Source organism: Schistocerca serialis, chromosome 9, assembly GCF_023864345.2.
Source record: "Schistocerca serialis cubense isolate TAMUIC-IGC-003099 chromosome 9, iqSchSeri2.2, whole genome shotgun sequence".
NCBI lineage: Eukaryota > Metazoa > Arthropoda > Insecta > Orthoptera > Acrididae > Schistocerca > Schistocerca serialis.
This window is the reverse complement of record NC_064646.1, coordinates 51,855,600-51,876,512: the sequence shown is the minus strand read 5'-3', so window position 1 is coordinate 51,876,512 and position 20,913 is coordinate 51,855,600. Positions and strand designations below refer to the sequence as shown.

The 20,913-nt window shown below is 43.3% G+C and overlaps 1 protein-coding gene across 1 annotated transcript in view; it reads left to right on the top strand.

The window, feature by feature from the left end:
* LOC126418847 (glucose dehydrogenase [FAD, quinone]-like) overlaps positions 1–20,364 on the top strand; it is a 66,370-nt gene extending 46,006 nt beyond the window's left edge. Inside the window, exons 6-7 of the mRNA XM_050085834.1 lie at positions 12,685–12,868; positions 19,289–20,364. Of these exons, the coding sequence (XP_049941791.1) occupies positions 12,685–12,868; positions 19,289–19,819 (715 nt within the window). The 3' untranslated portion in view covers positions 19,820–20,364. The remainder of the gene's footprint in view (positions 1–12,684; positions 12,869–19,288) is intronic.
* Positions 20,365–20,913: the final 549 nt, after the last annotated feature.

The following is a 20,913-nucleotide window of genomic DNA, read 5'->3' as shown; positions in this document are numbered from 1 at the left end:
CTCACACATGCTGCTCTGTTGCCGTACTTAACAACAACCGGATTACTTATTCAACTGTCAATTTTTCCCCCTTTTTTCTTGCAGCAGTATAGCGGTGAATGTATATCTGTAATTGTTTGAGTGCAATCAAGAAAAAGTCACGTGACGGCAATAAATGTGAAGTGCTTCACAAGCAGGCAAGGCGGATTATTTAAGGCATTTATAAGTTTTTCAAACGTGAATATGAAAGCAGGTCTCCTACGGCAAACATTTGAAGACACAAGAACGGACTCCAGAATTATGTGGTGTCGCGAAGAGAACTGCGAAGAAAATTGTAAACTAAAGTGTCAGAGCTGTAGGAACTCTGTAACAGTTGGTTTCGTGTCGCCTGACAAAAATCGAAATCTCATGCAACCTGCAACACAAATGGTTGGTTTTGACAACGATGTTTTGAAGTGCTCCATGAGAATGATGAATGCCCAAAATCATAAAAACGTGTTACAGTTATTCAGGCTTGAAGGGTTAAGAACTTCGTCAATGTAAAGAATTTTGAAAGACGGGATGGGAACTGTGCATGCGCCACAGCAGAGAGCGGGCAAAGTCCACGACAACATTTGAAGTCCACGCTGCTGAACTGCGTTGCTGCGGAGAACAGTCGGGCTCGTTTGCCTGCGGTACATTGTACTATACGTTCAAATCTACGAGGGGAATAATAAACACTAGAAGCAATTTCGATCAGTCGTTACGAGAAAAATATTCATTCACGTCTTGACGACGTTGCGTCCACTGCTCCACAGATTTACTCTGCGTGACGTCGGGAGGCGAGAACAGCTGACACAGCTCTGTGAAGACGAAGTACATTTTTCCTCAAAATGACAATTGTCTAAGACAAGGTTATTGTAACTGCTTGCAATAATTACCATTTATTGCAATTTGAATTGCATTATAAATAAAAATTTAATACACAACAAAATTAACTTGAAGCAAAACCCGAAATCATATTTGCTTGACAAATGCTTCAACTCCATACAATTTTTCAAAATGTATAGTGTGTGTGTGTGTGTGTGTGTGTGTGTGTGTGTGTGTGTGTGTGTGTGTGTGTGTGTGTGACTAAAGTGTAATCACTGCGTGTAAAAAAGAATTAGTGGTAGGAAAGACTAATGTGAAAGACTGTTGTAAAAATGGTCCCTAAGTTGCCATATCTTTCGCTCTTAACCGGCTCTATCAGTGTTAAGTAACAAGCTCGATATTACAGTGAGAGGCCGCATTTATAATATTGAACAAGCAAACAATTAACCATCATCTGCTAATAACTCGAGGGAATACTGACCGGTAACGTCGAAAACCGTCGATATCTCGACAAGTAACAGTTACTGTGCTTTAAGGTCTTCTCCAGTTCGTGCCTTTAAAATGACAGATTTACATGCGGAATTATCGGACTGCTGACGAATTTATCCAGCTGCATTCTCGCGAGTTAATAGAGCATAGAACATGGTGGGAGAAGCTTAACTTCTCCTTGGGTAATGTGTTGAACAGCTGCGCGGGGTAGCCGTGCGGTCTAAGGCGTCTTTCACGATTCGTGCGGCTCCCCCGGTCGGAGGTTCGAGTCCTCCCTCGTGCATGGGTGTGTGTATTGTCCTTGGTGTAAGTTCGTTTAGTTAGTGTGTAAGCCTAGGGACCGACGACCTCAGCAATTTGGTCCCATAGTCCTTACCAGCAATTTCCATTTTGTGTTGAACATAATAGTCTGCATAATTTAAAGGATACAAAGTCCTAATGAAAAAGGCTAAGAAGTTGTCATTATTATGTATGCAACTGATACGTTGGCAAACACATTTTTTCAACCACGAGTCTTTAAAACTAAGAAATATTATTACTTTGTTCCCAAGTCCACATCATACCACCATCGCCACATGTATTTGAGTGTTTCCGAACAATCTGATTGTAAATTTACGATGACAGGTTAATCGTATTTTTTTTTTTTTTTTTAAGAATGTTGTAATCGAGACCAGGCAAAAGAAAGAACCGTTTATTCCGAGTCGAAATACGCGTATCAGTTTTTGCCATCCTTACATCCTCGCGCACACACACATCTCGCGGAATGACCACGACGGAAAAATCAGAGAAATTAAAGCTCAAACGGAGGCTTGTCGGTTGTCTTTCCCGTGAATCATTCGCGAATGGGACGCCAAAGCGCGAAAATCGCAGTGGAACTGTCTGCCTCACGCAGATAGGCGGCTTCTGCAGAATCGATACCGATGTCTGTTATATCTGAAAAATGTCGTGAAGCTTGTTTCGTAACGGAAGCTGTAGACAACGCTAGGACAGCGGCGAGCTTCAGCGCCAGTCTTCGTGCTGCTTGCGTACACTTGTTTACCACGGGAAACGCACCAGCCGCCGAGGGAAACTGGACAGACACAAAAACAGGGTCCGGTCCAAAGGCCGTTAACGAGCACCGCTACTGGGGGGGGGGGGGGGGGGGGGCAGGAGCGCCCGTCTTACTTCCACCCGTCCCGTCCGCTGCGCGCGGAACACCGCCGCACACTGCCGAGCCGCCAGGCAGTGACGTAGCTCCGTCAGCAGACTCTTCCGCCTGGCCGTATGGCGAGTACCGTAAATGTCTGCGGTAGTTGTGAGAGAAACACCCCCGCTCGCAGGAATCACACAACCGTTACCTGTAGTCAGTGCCTGTATAGAGCAAACGAGACAACCTATCTAACACGTAGCGTGAAAATGTTTACGCTTCCAAAACAGACATGCGGGCAGAGTCTCAACGCGGACATTCTGACTCAGAATTGCTGTCGCTTCTCTGCATCACTGGCGTGTTTCCCTCACAGACATCACCAATTCAGGTGGCCACGACTGTGAATTTATGTACCGACTGCAACGTTTCCTGACGGACGAGACATTAAAATCCATCCGCTTCGTTACTGACCTCGTCCTAACAGGACCACTATTATATCACGACATGTTCATAGCGAACATCGACATTTTCACATTAATTTTTTCTCGTGTTCTCAAGCATTTGCTACCAAATCTATAGATTCCAAATTCGCGTTTGGATCGGCCCTCGCTGTACTCTTAACATTTCGAAGAACCCATTGCTCGGAGCAATTTCAACTATACGATTGTATGTTCTATTCTCATTTAACAACGTTTCTAATCTCTTTTTATATAAAAATGTCATCTGGTCACAACTAACAACTGTTCTCAAAGGCGACTACCTGAATCCTAAAAATTTTCGGAACACACAATAAAATGGCAAGGTATTCGTGATACAACTTGAAGCGGAGAATTGTCTTCAACAATAACAGTAAAAGCATACGGCCCGAAAAATCTTCAAACATAAGATCTTTATCAAATGCTTTAGTACCAGATGATTATAATTAAAGTGCAGGTGCTCACGGTGGTAGGGTGTGGGCTGTAATTATTGTACGACTGCGAAACTTGGCAGATATGCTAATGCGTTATTGCAGAATTGATTAACACTGGAAAAATACTATTTCCAATTTTGCAGTTATGGCCACCAGGTGCAAATCTGGCGCTGTACAGCGTCTCGTCAACGTGTCCGTTGCTCATGTTGAACAAATTGTGTAGGCGGCGGTTCATAATGAAATCAACATTGCCCCTTCCTCACTTGTTTGACCTCTTATGCTCACGCCTGGTTCTTAATTCATTACATATGGAAAAATTTCTATACTCTGCCTTGCATTCACAGCACCAGGTTTGCGCCTGGTGGTCACATTTCGAATTAATTTTTTTTCCAGTGTAAATCGGTTCAGTACTGATCCATTAGCCTATCAACCAATTTTCGCTGCCGTAAGGTAATTACATTGCACACTGGACCTAAGTGAGTATCTGCTCTTTAATTGCAAGTAGCCAGTACATTAAAAGCTGCACTTAGGACTGTTGTATCAGGAAAGGCCGCATCAACACGGCGCATGCCGGTTTTTCACTGCTTATCACCTCTACAAAAATTCATCCTAGCTTCCAGGCAGTTCTCAGTACACATGAACGACCAACATGCCTTCATTCACATGACTGCAGCGGTTTGACGCATATTCCTTTTAGCACCTTCTTTTATGCTTTCCGTAGTTCCTTAGTTGTTTCTATAATGTTATTTACATTTTCTAAGGGCGGGATCTGCCTATGCAACTAAATAAGAGGCTGTTTGTTTTTATGCCATACGCGTTTCGCTTTTTTTTATTTGTAAAGCACCCTCACTCATTCGTCTGTAATACATGTTTTATGTATATAATAAACGTGTTTTCAGCTACACTAAACTATTACATTTTTTAGTGAGATTAGGTTCTAGCAGCATATTTCACCGAAAACGTGTGTTGGAAGTTTGTGTGAACTTTGAAACTGTTTGTAGTATTGTCGACTGTAGCTGTCTTTTTCGGTCGTCTTTTGTTTGCGTTGCGTTGTCTGTGTGTATTTCGATATCCACTGGATTGTTTTGTAGCCGCGTGTGCCATTGTCTGTGGTGGGGAATGCTCTGGGGGAAAGTGGGGAAATGAGTGGAGGGAATGAGGTGGGACTGAAATGGATCGAGCAGGTGCAGTCGGTTGTAGGGAAAGTGAATTGAAGACTTTGGTTGACCGGGAGAATTTTAGGAAAGCGTGGCTCATGTACAGGTGAAAACGAGACCGCTTACCGAACACTTGCACGACACATTCTTGAGTACTGTTCGAATGCTCGGGTCCAGAAGAGGTCGGATTAATGGAAACATTGAAGCAATTCAGAGGCGTGCTGCTAGAAGCTTTACCGGCTGGTTCGATCAACCCACAAGTATTACGGAGATGGGAATCCCTGGATGGAGAGAGTCTTTCTTTACGCGGAACGTTATTGGCAGCATTAAGAGAACCGAAATTTGCGGCTGCTTGCAGAAAGATTCTGCAGCTGCCGACGTACATTTCGCGTAAGAATAGCGAAATCAAGATAAATCACGGCTGTTATGGAAGCATACAGACACTAGTTTTACCGTTACTCCTTTTGCGAGCAGAAGGACCCCCAAAGTGGTGGATGTAGGTGTAGACGTAGATATCTGTTTTGCTGTTTCCTATTGTCTGGAGACATAGGTTTCACATTTAAGACAAGCTTTACTAAGGTTGTGGTTCCACGCAAATGGCATGGTTGTGGCTGAAACACTACGATGTTTCCGGAGAGCCAATACTGATACGGCGCGCTGTGGATGTTACGGAGATACATGATTATTTGCTTCCTTTTTAAAAAAATAACAATAGTTCTTTTAAAACATTAAACATAAATAAAAGGAGCAACAAACTGTATCAACGAAGTCTTACCCCTGGTTTTGAATTGTTAAGAATTGACTAACGTCCATTGCTCTCAGATACCTGTACAATTGATGAGATTCTGTGAGTAATCCCCACCAGTACTCAGTAAACGGCGACAGAAGGCACGTCTCGCCAACACTGTAGAGATGCCAGTACGCAGTGTCCGACAATGTATACGAATTTTTGGACATGACATCCGTTCGATGGTTGGCGTGTCTCCTGCCGAACGCCCGAAAACACCCCGTGAAAGAGCAGTTTCCTGAGATTGCCATTGTGTGGTGCACACAGATCAGCTTCAGTGATGTACGCAAATTGAAGAATCGTTCTCTGGAGTCACATTCAAAACTTACCAACAACAACAAAAAAAACCTTCACGCAGGATTGGGGTTGTCGCTGTTGGTCTATATGACGCGTTCATAAGGACTGGTGTACCGCTCATATCCACGTAACACTATGTAGGAGAAGTGGTGGTAGAGGACACTAATCGGCACGAACCAAAGACGAGTGTTGCACCTCGAGCGGCTCCAAATCCGACACCAACTACTGGTCTCAGTGCAGGCCCAACTCAAACTGTTTCCGAGAGACACTGCGAAGCGAATTGCATACAATGGGCATTTGGAGTCAGGTACTTCGTCAAAGGTAATCAGTCACTGTATCATACAAAGCTGTACATCTTAAACGGGCCAGACACTACAGGAAAAGAATAAGTGGTGACTGGAAGCATGTAGCGTGTTCAGAAGAGTCCTGATTTTGCTTCTGTCCAAATGATGCAAGACGTCGAATTCACCAACAGGTTCTTCTGTGATATTATGGGAGTGTTTTCGTACCACGATTTGGCCGTACTCATTCATGTTACCGAGATCATGAAACAGAATGTTAGTTTCAGCATTCGTGGGGACTAAGTGTTTCCTTTTCTTTTACACATTTATGATGAGTGTCTTGTGAAGACTGGGCTGGACGAAAACGTTCCCGGTTTGAAAAACATTCAGGAATCCCATCGCATCTCGACTGGCCCGCTAAATCACTCTCTCTTAATTCGACATAAAAGGTACGGTGTGGGACTGTTCGAAATAACGAGTTAAACGTGGTGTTCAGCATTTGGGAGCTCTGTGGCATCACGTCGCGATCAGCGGCTCCCGCTGGATGAGCCATACCTGAAGGAACTTAGGGCTTTACTTCCTCGCCGAAGTAAAATAAGCGAAAAATATACCTGTTCAAAAAAGCACATAAAAATTCACTTGACGCCTTCCTGAAAGACAATCTCCACTCCAAATTAATAATATAAGTGTAGACCAGATGTGGCTTAAATTCAAAGAAATAGTATCGGCAGCAATTGAGAGATTTATACCAAATAAATTAACAAACGACGGAACTGATCCTCCTGGGTACACAAAACGGGTTAGAACACTTTTGCAGACCCAACGAAACAAACATGCCAAATTTAAACAGACGCAAAATCCCCAAGATTGGCGATCCTTTACAGAAGCTCGAAACTTAGCTTGGAGTTCAATGCGAAACGCCTTTAACAGTTTCCACTACGAAACTTTGACCCGAAACCTGGCAGAAAATCCAAAGAGATTCTGGTCGTATGTGAAGTATGTTAGCGGCAAGAAACAATCAATGCCTTCTCTGCGCGATACCAATGGAAATAATATCGAAAACAACGCTGCCAAAGCAGAGTTACTAAACACAGTCTTCCGAAATGCCTTCAAAAAAGAAACGAAGTAAATATTCCAGAATTCGAATCGAGAACAGCTGCCAACATGAGTAACGTAGAAGTAAATATCCTCGGAGTAGTGAAGCAACTTACATCACTTAATAAAAGCAAGTCTTCTGGTCCACACTGTATACCAATTAGGTTCCTTTCTAAATATGCTGATACATTAGCTCCATACTTAACAATCATATACAACCGTTCACTCGACAAAAGATCAGCACAGAAAGACTGGAAAGTTGCACAGGTCACACCAATATTCAAGAAAGGTGGTAGGAGTAATCCACTAAATTACAGGCCCATATCGTTAACGTCGATATGCAGCAGGATTTTAGAACATATACTGTGTTCGAATATTATGAATTACCTCGAAGAAAACGGTCTATTGACACACAGTCACCATGGGTTTAGAAAACGTAGTTCCTGTGAAACACAACTAGCTCTTTATTCACATGAAGTGTTGAGTGCTATTGACAAGGGATTTCAGATCGATTCCGTATTTCTGGATTTCAGGAAGGCTTTTGACATTGTACCACACAAGCGGCTCGTAGAGAAATCGCGTGCTTATGAAGTATTGTCTCAATTATGTGACTGGATCTGTGATTTCCTGTCAGAGAGGTCACAGTTCGTTGTAATCGACGGAAAGTCATCGAGTAAAACAGAAGTGATTTCTGGCGTTCCCCAAGATAGTGTTATAGGCCCCTTGCTGTTCCTTATCTACATAAACGATTTGGGAGACAATCTGAACAGCCGTCTTCGGTTGTTTGCAGATGACGCTGTCTTTTATCGACTAATAAAGTCATCAGAAGATCAAAACAAACTGTAAAACGATTTAGATAAAATATCTGAATGGTGCGAAAAGTGGCAGTTGACCCTGAATAACGAAAAGTCTGAGGTCATCCACATGAGTGCTAAAAGGAACTTGAACTTCGGTTACACGATAACTCAGTCTCATCTAAAAGCCGTAAATTTAACTAAATACCTAGGAATTACAATTACGAACAATTTAAATTGGAAGGAACACACAGAAAATGTTGTGGGGAAGGCTAACCAGAGACTGCGTTTTATTGGCAGGACACTTAGAAAATGTAACAGATCTAGTATGCTTATTCGTCCTCTTTTAGAATACTGCTGCGCGGTGTGGGATCCTTACCAGATCGGACTAACGGAGTACATCGAAAAAGTTTAAAGAAAGGCAGCACGTTTTGTATTATCGCTAAATATGGGAGAGAGTGTCACAGAAATGATACAGGATCTGGGCTGGAAATTAAAAGAAAGGCGTTTTTCGTTGCGACGGAATCTTCTCACGAAATTCCAATCACCAACTTTCTCCTCCGAATGCGAAAATATTTTGTTGACACGAACAACGAGCACCAAGATAAAATAAGGAAAATCAGAGCTCGTACGGAAAGATATAGGTGTTCATTCTTCCCGCGCGCTATACGAGATTGGAATAACAGAGAATTGTGAATGTGGTTCGATGAACCCTGTGCCAGGCACTTAATTGTGATTCGCAGAGTATCCATGTATATGCAGATGTAGAAGGTCATTAACAGGAACAGAGACGGAGTTGCACGGTATCCGTGTAACTTCACCTGCGGATGATTAATCTGTTGTGCTTATTAACTATGTTGGGAAATCTTAAGTGGAAAAGACAAAGAAAAAATTGAGTCAGAATTAGAGGTCTGCACTGGTAGGCTAATGATAGTGCGACTGAACGCGGAAATTGGAAAATCCGGTTCTGAGTTCCAGCCACGCACACATTTTGATTGGACACGACATATTTTATAGAAAGAGCTCAGGGCCCGCTACTTCGCTCGCGTAGAGCGTATAGTCTGCACAGACCTTTTTATTTTTCTTTAATGGTGTTTTTATGGTGTTCACGAATTGCAACATCTTGTAAGCTATTGTTAATACTGCGTTTTGATTTCTTGTTGAGATATTTCCTCAGAAAGTTTCATCCGCTAGCATGCTTATTTCTTACCAAGAAATGGAATACCGATTCTCATGCAGTTAGTTACCTCTGATGTTTTAATATAAGGAAATGTTTTCTTAAATATTTTTATCCTGTACTTCACTCCCTTAGGGGTTGAACTTCCAAAAACATTGAAACTAGTATTTTTTTAATTTGCAACAGAGAAGTAAAATAGCAATTTTCATAGAAGCAGTTTTAAAATGCTTTAGTCGGCCTTTGATAATGATTTTTTTCGAACAAATTGCCGATCTATAATAATCCCTTAGTGGTTGAATTTCTGAAAATGCTGATACACGTCTTATTATTTCTACCTGAAAAAAAAATTGTAGTTTTACCTTCAAAATTCCCGTAACATCGACATATTGTCAAACAGCTATTTCAACCCCTTATGAGTGAAACATAGAACAATCCCTTCTTAAATGAAGCCTACGGTATAAGATCAACACCCTCCACAAATTTAAAAGTCTCTGTCCTTAGCGGCTTTGGCTTGGCGACAACGAGTCAGTCAGTCAGTCAGTCAGTCAGTCAGTGCATTGCCCTTTATACAGAGAGACTTAAAGCTTGTGAGTAATCATATTTTGAGATACATGCTGCCTGACAAAAAAGGTGAAGCGCCCATAAAGCATGGTAAAACGCCCATGTAACTTTGTACACGTGCACAGCTTCGGTGGATACGTAAACTATTAGAGTTACAATCCTCTCTGACAGGTGGAGCGGCCAGCAGAGGACATTCATCTCTTCCGCGATTAATGTGGTTGCCAGTACTGATAGGTCGTATAAGGGACGTGAACTGTGTCAGACGTTGAGAACTGCTGTGAAGGACACGGAGATGCCGCGTACTCTTGTTGGACAGCGCTATCGGCACATGAGACAGTTTGAAAGAACCTTCACACTAATTTTACAGCTGAACCTAAAAAATTCTTTGACCGAGTCATTAATAAGACAGAAATTGTATTTTCGCCCCAAGAGGAGTCTCTCCTCTTGAAAGGATTAAAATTTAATTTCGAGCCTAGCACCGCAAATCCCAAAGTTCTAGAAGACACAATAGTTGACTTGAAAATCGGTCTAGATTATGCCAAAATGCCTTACGAGAAACAAACCCGATTGGCGTATGAGGCCTACAAAATTATGAGTAATGTCGCACACAGTGCAAATAAGAGGATAACACAAATAAGGTTTTAAAGAGTATTAACCGCAAACTAATACAAAATGATGCTATTGTCACCAAAGCCGATAAGGGGAACTCTGTAGTTATATCCACAAAGCAAGAATACATAGACAAGACCGAAGCTTTTTTCAATGACAACGGGATAGTTATACTTAACAAAGACCCTACTATTACTCTCCAAAAAGAAATTAGAGCTGCAATCCAAAATACTAAAAATTTGATAGTAGAGTTCCGGAAGAAGGGGCTGATAAACATGAATCCCAGGACTCCTAAATTGAGAAGTCAGTTTAAAGTTCATGAGTTAAATCATCCAATTCGTCCTATCGTTGACAGTACGGGAAGTGTCTATCATAAGCTGGCGAAATACTTGCATACTAAGATTAAAGAAAATTTCGTTTTTAGTAAAAACTATTCCGTTAAAAATTCCATTCATTTAGCTACCAGTTTACGCGAGGTATCTTGTTCTGAAGATTCGAAATTAGTATCGTTTGACGTAACAAGTTTATATCCTAATGTACCGGTCGACCACACACACTGCAAATACTAGAGTGCAATTTGCGTCACCATAAAAAAACTTTTGGATAAAGAGGTCAATGAGTTGATGATGCTGCTACGGATCGTTTTAAAACACAACTACTTTACATTTAATGAGAGATTTTACTTACAACCAGCAGGTTCTGATTTTATCAGAAATTTTTATGAACTACTTAGAGTCGGATTTTTTTGCCAGTGACAGAGAGATTCTTAGGAGAATAAAATTTTACAAAAGATATGTCGACGACATTCTATTAATCACTGATGCTTCTCAAAGTGATGTAGACCATATTTTTTCGATTTTTAATGAGCTTCACCACAATATCAGTTTTACAATTGAGCGAGAATCCGATACTAGGTCATTAAATTTTGTGGACCTCACTTTAACTGTGGTTGACAACCGCATTAAATTTGATATTTTTCGGAAAAATACGTTTTCCGACAATATTATACCTGCAGACTCGGCCCATCCGTACGCCGATAAGATGGCCTTTTTTCAGTCTAATATTCACAGAGTTACAGCTATCCCTCTTGCACCAGATGCGGTAGAAACTGAACTGGCCACACTTGAGAATATTGCTATAAATAATGGCTATTGGCCTCAGTTGGTGAGACAGGTTTTTGACAAGAAAATGAATAAAAATAATATTACGTCTTCCACCCTGGAGGATGCGTTAGATGACAAACAAGTGGCAACGATATCTATCCCTTACATAGGCAATATAAGTTACAAATTGGGGCGTTTACTCAGAGTCGATGTCGCAGTGGTCCGATGTTGGGCTGCGTTGGAACGTGAAGACGGGCCCACTCGTCGCCACAGTTCTGGTCGACCACGCCTGACAGCCACAAGGGAGGGTCACCGGGAGCACCGCGACGCCTCCACATCCGCCAAGAAGTAGCGGGCTCCCTGCAACGTTCCGTCTCATGCCGCACCACTGCTCCTAGACTGGCAGCAGCCGGGCTACGGAATTACCGCCCCACGTGCAGGCTGCCGCTAACACCGCAAGCTGAACGGCTCTGTTCGGAGTGTTGACCTGCACGGCCTGCTGACGAATGGCGCCACTCTGTGTCCGGCGACGAATCCCGGTTCTGCCGGTACCTCGGATGACTGTCGTCAGCGTGTAGTACAGTGACCTGGACAGAGGCGCGGCGCTGTCACTGCTGGCATAATGCTGTGGGGAGGCACCTGGTATGACTTCAGGTCACGCCTGGCCGTGACTGAGGGAGCTCTGATAGCACGACACCAGGTCACGGACATCCTGTGTCCCTGTGTGTTACCCGTCAGGCCACAGTATCGTCGGGCCATCGTTCAGCAGGACAATGGAAATGATCGTACGGCATTGTTGGCCGGGAGTCCCCATTCGGGGATGTTCGGCTGCCGTATCGGAAGTCCTTTGTAGGTGACGCCACGCCGGCGACTTGCGAGTCGATGATGATGAAATTGACGAAGGAGGACACACAACACACAGTCCCTGCCGGGAATCGAACGCGGGCCCCGATAACTCTACCGCTACGCTACGGAGGCGGACGACAGGACAATGTTTGACGATAAATAGTACGTGTCTCTGTGAAATGTGTTGTGCGGCAGCTCGGATGTCAGTTCCGTCTCCAGGATATCGAGAACCAGTTACAACACTTTTGTGAGACAGCGTGCCTCGGCGGATGGTACAACGGCTTTACAATACCCTCTCTCCGACCCAGTCAGCGCATCGAGGCCAGCGATGATGTCACAACGTACTCACGAGTGCGCTTATACTGCCAAACTGTTAGTAAATTTGACTTTTATTTTGTAATCACTGAATTAACATCAAGTGCGCTTTCAAAGCGTGAAATTTCATTTCGTTTCCTCCTCTCCTTCTGGGAGTTTCACTTTTTTTTCAGACGGTGTAGTAATATTTGACCATTTTCAAAACTACGGAAACGAAACAGAAATTAATTTTCATCGGTCAAGATGAAAGATGTTGTGAACTATCTGTAGTGACAGGTGACACCAGCGTGCCCCCGCTCTTGCCGGCAGGTACGGCCGGCCGGACGTGGAGCTGCTGTACGCGTCGGGGTCGCTCAACTCTGACGGCGGCGGCGCCCTGCGGAAGGGCTTCGGCATCAGCGACGAGTTCTACGAGCGCATGTACCGCTCCGTCGACAACAGGGACTCGTGGACCATCTGGCCGCTGCTCATGCACCCGCGCAGCCGAGGACGGGTACGTGCACGGCGCGTGGCGCGAGGTGCAAGCCGTCTCGTGGCACTGTAGCGTCACTCTCCTCCTCTGGAGGCACTTCATTTCTCCGTATACCTCTCTACACGAAACCCTATGTGACGTTTCCTTTCTACTTACACCATGCTGCGACGAAGGTGACGTAACAGGGAACATTATATATATAACGATTGTTCCCCTTTAGGAGAGCGATTGAACTTTAATTCAAAATTTCATCTTCGGATGTTTTTCTTCTTTGCTTCCCAAAACCTCCTCATCCTCTCAGAATGCTCCCTCTTCCGTTGCTCTGTCCATTTTTTACCTGGCTGACGCGATGTCCTTTCCCCAAACTTCACACTTGATTTTATGCCGGCACTCGGTGCGATCTTCGAGATTTTTTATGTTGATCTGCTGTAGATCCCTCTGGACTTCTTTCAGGCATTCTGTGACACATTTACTCCTTGTTATAATATTGAATAATTTCTTTGCTGTTCTGGAGTCTTCCATCCTGTAGATGTGTGTATAAAATTTGCCTCGGCGCTTTCTGATTTCATCTGTTACTATGTTGATCTTTCTATAGAGTTCGTTTTGTGGTCTCTTCATCCAAATGCCATTTTTGTTGATTGGACCGTAAATCTTCCTGAGAATTTTTCTTTCCTGCTTTTCTATTTCCTTAATTTTTGAATGACCATCAATCACCATTGTTTCACCTGCATAGATTGCTTCTGGAAGAATCACCCTTGTATAGTGCCTTAATTTTGCGTCTGTCGAAATGCACTACTTGTTGTAATGCGCCAATGTTAGCTTGTAGGCCTTCTGGAGCTTGGTGATTCTTTGTTCATTGGCAATTTGGTTTAATCCTGAGGACTGTATAGTTTCACCGAGGTATTTAAAATGGCAGACTTGTGCAATTTTACCATATTTTGTTATTAAAGGGGATTTATTTTCTGGCTGCCTTTCCATATATTGGGTTTTTTCGTAAGATATCTGTAATCCGGTTTTTTGTGAAATTTCATGTAGTTTTTCCACCGCGTGAATCGCTTCTGTTCTGTTATTGGTGATAATTGCAATATCGTCAGCGAAAGCAAGGCACTTGACTTTAACTCGGTTCTCTTTCTTGATACCAATTTGGATACTCTATACGTGAGGTGTATATATATATATATATATATATATATATATATATATATATATGTGTGTGTGTGTGTGTGTGTGTGTGTGTGTGTGTGAAAATTACCGAACTATCAGTTTAATAAGTCACGGCCGCAAAATACTAGCGCGAATTCTTTACAGACGAATGGAAAAACTGATAGAAGCCGACCTCGGGGAAGATCAGTTTGGATTCCGTAGAAATGTTGGAACACGTGAGGCAATACTGACCCTACCACTTATCTTAGAAAGTAGATTAAGGAAAGGCAAACCTACGTTTCCAGCATTAGTAGACTTAGAGAAAGCTTTTGACAATACTGACTGGAATACTCCCTTTCAAATACTAAAGGTGGCAGGGGTAAAATACAGGGAGCGAAAGGCTATTTACAATTTGTACAGAAACCAGATGGCAGTTATAAGAGTCGAGGGGTATGAAAGGGAAGTAGTGGTTGGGAAGGGAGTGAGACAGGGTTGTAGCCTATCCCCGATGTTATTTAATCTGTATATTGAGCAAGCAATAAAGGAAACAAATTAAAAGTTCGGAGTAGGTATTAAAATCCATGGAGAAGAAATAAAAACTTTGAGGTTCGCCAATGACACTAATTCTGTCAGAGACAGCAAAGGACCTGGAAGAGCAGTTGAACGGAATGGACAGTGTCTTGAAAGGAGGATATAAGACGAACATCAACAAAAGCAAAACGAGGATAATGGAATGTAGTCGAATTAACTCGGGTGATGCTGAGGGAATTAGATTAGGAAATGAGACACTTAAAGTAGTAAAGCAGTTTTGCTATTTGGAAAGCAAAATGACTGATGATAGTCGCAGTAGAGAGGATATAAAATGTAGACTGTCACTGGCAAGGAAAGCCTTTCTGAAGAAGAAAAATTTGTGAACATCGAGTATAGATTTAAATGTCGAAGTCGTTTCTGAAAGTATTTGTATGGAGTGTAGCCATGTATGCAAGTGAAACGTGGGCGATAAATAGTTTAGACAAGAAGAGAAGCTTTCGAAATGTGATGCTACAGAAGAATTCTGAAGATTAGATGGGTGGATCACATAACTAATGAGGAGGTATTGACTAGAATTGGGCAGAAGAGAAATTTGTGGCACAACTTAACTACCAGAAGGGAGCTGTTCGTAGGACATGTTCTGAGCATCAAGCGATCACCAACTTAGTATTTGAGGGCAGCGTGGAGGGTAAAAATCGTAGAGGGAGACCAAGAGATCAATACAACAAGCAGATTCAGGATGATGTAGGTTGCAGTAGGTACTGGGAGATGAAGAAGCTTGCACAGGATAGAGCAGCATGAAGAGCTGCATAAAACCAGTCTCAGGACTGAAGACGACAGCAACTCTTGTAACACTACTAGTTCTGGATTGCTGAAACTGTTCTTTGGATTAAGCAGGCAGCGTAAAATTAGTTGGTGACCTTTCCCAACGGCTTCTTTTAGTCGCACAGTATAAGACAATCACCTCTTCGTCTTACGAATTACTCTCCAGTTTAGTTTCAGTTATGTCAAGTTCCGTAGATCATTTTCACGATTGTTTTATCGGTACGATATGGAACGTGTCAGATTACAAGAAACACACACACACACACACACACACACACACACACACACACACACACACACAAATAGTGCTAACATTAATATTACTGAAATTGTTCTACACATGCAACAACATTTAGAAGTACAATTTTTTTGTCCATGGAATAGAAGGAGTTGTCCAAAAGAAATTATTTTAAACTGGATTTAAAACTTGATCTGCTACCTGCCATGCACTTAATGCTGTTGGGCAAATGATCAAAGATTTTTGTTGCTGGACAATGTACTCCTGTTTCAGCAACTGACAGCTTCAGTAGCGGATAGGAAAGGTCATTTTTTCCTCCACTGTTGTACGTATGAACATCACTGTTCTTCGCGAATTGATATGGATTATTTATAACGAATTTCATTAGCGGATATATCTACTCTGATGGTGCAGTTAAAATACCTAACTCCTTGAAAAGGTGCCTACATGACGTCCCTAGGTGAACACCACTAGTTATTCTCACTGCGCTCTTCTGTGCAATCGGTGCTGCATTTCTAAGTGATGAGTTACCCCAGAAAACTATTCCACAAGAGATTATTGAGTGGAAATATGCAAAGTACGTTAGGAGGCTGATCTGTTTATTACCAAGACTAGCGATTATACGAAGAGCGGAAGAAACTGAACTTAATTATTTGAGAAGCTCAGTACTATGCTTCTTCTAGTTCAAGTTGTCATCAATGTGAACACCCAAAAATTTGGAGAAATCTACCCTGTTAACTGAGCCCTGTTCATATGCTACGTCAATTGTCGGTATGGCTCCATTCTGTGCACAGATTTGGACATAGTGAGTGTTTTTTTTTAATTAAGGTAGAGTCCATTTTCTGAGAAGCACTTAAACTGGACACAGTGAGACGCACCTGTCGTCTGTTCTCGGAACTTCAGTGGCGTCGCGCGACATCACACAGGCGGCGGGGACCAGAATCCACGCACTCGTGGCGATGTAACGCTCCGCCGATTAATCGGAAAACCTGGATGACTTCTTCACACTGCTGCACAAGTAGTATCAGTCTAAATAAGGGCTGCCAGCCACGGTTTGATCCACGAGGAAGGCGACAGAAAGGGCATCCCACCAACCTCTACTCCAACGCTACCAAATCCGACAATTTAGCGTACCGACCAATTGAAGATACGGGATAAAAGCCAGCAAAGAGAGGAAGAAGATGCTTTAGTCCATTTGAGGAGTTCCCCAACAGCCACATCGGCAGAAGATATCAAAGAAACACAACCAGCCACTGCAACACTTCGATGACAAACAGTTTACCTGCACTGAATACTATTACTTCAAATCAGCTAACTGCCTCATTCCGGGTTAGGCTTACTGCAGCCACGCGATAAAATTCGGGCGCAGTCTTATAAAAATAAACGAGCCGTGTGACAATACTACAAATTACTGAGTCGCCAAACGGCCTCGGATGAATTTCAAAATTACCACCTACCCTTTAGGTTACCCAGCTTCATCGGAAGCGGGATGTTTTTCTGCAAATAAATCTTGTCAACCCCGGTAATTTCCTTGACGGTCTCAAAAGTTAAACAGTTTTTTGGGGTTTGCATTAACATCACGGCGCAGAACTGATGTCGTGATTGTCTATTGCCGCGAGACAATTATGGGCCAACACTGTAAGTCTGGAAATAAAATGATTTTGAGGATTTTGCTTCTATTGTAGATCTTTGCTTGTAGCATAAGAGCGAGGAAGCCACAGTAGAATGTTCACGTCCAAATCAAAGTGATAAAACTTAAACATATTGTGGGCACACGTAAGGAGGAGCCTTGAAACTCCTTTGGATTTAGTGCCTCTCATCCGACTGCTTGATGCCATTCGTTTCTGCAGGACCCCAAATTATTATTATTCTCTTCTTCTTCTTCTTCTTCTTCGCACTGTAACAACATCTACTATCTTCTATAACCGACGAATATACACTATTTTCGCCTCCCCTTTATACTTGTATCTAATGAGGAAGTATTGGATAGGATTGGGGAGAAGAGAAGTTTGTGGCACAACTTGACCAGAAGAAGGGATCGGCTGGTAGGACATGTTCTGAGGCATCAGGGGATCACCAATTTAGTATTGGAGGGCAGAGTGGAGGGTAAAAATCGTAGAGGGAGACCAAGAGATGAATACACTAAGCAGATTCAGAAGGATGCAGGCTGCAGTAGGTACTGGGAGATGAAAAAGCTTGCACAGGATAGAGTAGCATGGAGAGTTGCATCAAACCAATCTCAGGACTGAAGACCACAACAACAACAACAACGTACCCACCACTGAAAAAATTTTTATTCCTTGTTGATTCAGTACATTATCCCTCCCGTCCACTCAGTATGGTGGTTCTTCTCTGCAATAGTTTTTTTGTACGTTTCTCGATCCTTTTCTCTGTACATGGTTGGCATATCTACCCATCCTATGTTTGAAATATATTCTGACCACTAATGAGGAACAGGAGAATTCAGTATTCTTCGCGGACTTGGAATCCTGGCAAGTGTTATCAGCACCGAAACAGGAAGATGGGTTGGGAAGCAGAAAGAAAGAGAGAGGGAACGTCAAAAGGCAGTTGCCAGAACTGTGATGCGTTTGTTTGTAGACGGAGCGTGAGCAGTCGCGAAATTCTGTGATCTAAGTTCCTCTCTGCGAGTCACGAAATTTCATGTCTGCCGTAGGTACGTCTCGTGATGACAACGGATTCGGAGTGCCCAGTGCTCGACAGCACGGTCATCAGCGCCCTTACTGGGTGGCAGCGTGCAGATGTCGTGGGAGGGTGTTTGTCTGTCCCCAGTTGCTTACCGGGTGTATGAACCGGAATTTTGTTGCAATAATTAAAGCTGTGTTGTTTGAAAGTGATAAACAATATTTTATTCAAAATAATCTCTATTGCTATTTATACATTTCTCCCACCTCTCCTTCAGGCTATGAATGCCACGCAAAAAAAAAAAAAAAAAAAAAAAAAAAAAAAAAAAAAAAAAAGTTCTTTTGAAGCGAACCAGTTAGGGAGCCATTTTCGTACATTTTCATACGAATTGAAGCTTTGTTCAACGAGAGCGTGTCCCAGTGACGCGAATAGATGATACTCGGAGTGAGCCAAGCCTGGAGAACGATCCGCATGCCCTACTATTTGCCAACTGAACGCCTCTATCGTTTCCCTGACCCGTTTTGCTGTGTGTGATGGGGCGTTATCAAGGAGCAATACGACTGTGTGGATGGTTTGCCTGGATTCACCCACGATTTACGACGCTTAGGATTCTCAAAACATAACCTATGCACTCCGAAGTCTTAGAGCAGCTTTACTCATTACTTTAGGGGTGAGGCCAGACATTTCACAGACTTTTGAAACTCTTGTTACGCTGGAGTCGGCGTCGGTGAGGATGGTGAACACGTCGCTACTCAAACGGAGTTGCCGTTATGTCAGCATAGAAGACAAAATACATCTCACGTAATGACTAGTAGACTAGAAGTAAAGAATTCGGGCGAATATAGTGGAGTAGCGACGACCTTCTTACCCACATAGTACTGCCCTATGTTATAGGAATATGACGGAGGCTTGTGGAGCACGGTTATTACGAGACCGAGAGTTTTACGGCGGCATCCATAAAATTATGCCAGTATTGCAGCAGGGCCTCGACGCGCTCGTACTCAGATGCAGCGCCAGACGCGACCAGAGGACGGTGTTGTGACGTAGACACGTGCCGGCAGGTGCGGCTGCGCACGGCGAACCCGCTGCACTGGCCGCTGTTCGAGGCGAACTTCTTCTCGGACGAGCGCGACCTGCGCGTGCTCGTGGCGGGCATCAGGGAGGCGCTGCGCATCGCTGGCCGGCCGCCGCTGCAGAGGTTCGCGTCGCGGCTGCACGCCACGCCGGTGCCCGGCTGCGAGCACCTCAAGGGCGGCGGGGACGGTGCCGGCGAGGAGCCGGACGAGTACTGGGAGTGCGCGGCGCGCCGGCTCTCGGGCACGCTGCACCACCAGTCCGGCACCTGCAAGATGGGCCCCGCCAGCGACGCCGCCGCCGTCGTCGACGCGCGCCTGCGCGTGCGCGGCGTCGCGGCGCTGCGCGTCGCCGACGCCTCGGTCATGCCCACCGTGCCCACGGCGCACACCAACGCGCCCACCTACATGATCGGCGAGAAGGCCGCCGACATGGTCAAGCAGGACTGGGGCGCCATCCCGGCCCCGGAGACCTCGTCTGCCCAGCCGGTGACGGCGGCGCGGGCTCAGCAGCCCTAGGCGGCCCGCCTCCCGTACTACACCCGTCAGCACTCGACCTTTGTCATTCTCGGCACTTCAGAAATACAGCATAAGATAGCCGTGAAGAGAGATCGAAACTGTATTAAAGGCCGACACTCAAACTTATACTGATGAGAGGCGACACAGAATTCGATATTTTTATGTACGGAATCAGTGTCGAAAATTAATACTTACATCCATTATCAAATGTAAGCGCTAGCCACGCAAAGTGTAAATATATACACGATCTCTTTCGGCCCCTAGCTGTTCAGTTCCAAATGTAGAAACACACAAGTACCTAAAATACTGACAGATCTTCATTGGTCGGCAGGATACGAGTCCAATTCTGGCAGTTTAACAAGACTCACTTACGTCCCTCAACATGAAGGCTATTTACATTTGTACATGTTCAGGCCAAACACAAAAAATAATCTCCCTTAAAATAATCAAAATAGACTTATATGCTTTTTATTAGTATAGGAAATTAATTTCCTCTATTCAGTCCGTGATCATTGTGAATATTTTATAGTTGTAAATCTGTCTAGATCGCGTATTAAAATTTTTTTAATTACGACTTTTCGGTAACTTCCATCATCAGATATCTGCAATTAAGATGAAAGGAAAGATAATAAATTAAAACGTCAGAAATATTTTTAAAGTACACTCCTCAAAAAGCTTAGACCTTAAAAAGTAAGGTTCTGCGTCAGTACCGAAAATTATACCTAATCGGGGCGACAACTAGCAACTTGCTTCAAAAAATTTTGCACAGAGGTAAGTTTTAGTCGACAGGTGGCGCTAGTCTTGGTGACGTGCTCTTCAAATTTTGTCTCATTTTATTATTTATACATATTTTTGTCTCTTCATACATATAAAAATGAAGATCATCTTTAAAATATAAACATTCAAAGTGAAATTATAAAACGAGTGTAACACCATACTCGTCAAATTACCTATTAGATGCGACTAATTAGCCAATGTGGAGTTTTCCAAACTAACAGCAAGTATTCGTTAAATTTCCTACCTAGCAACATCTATGTAACAGTAGCATGAACTTTACTGTTAAATATAATTATTACAAAAATATGATGTAGCGA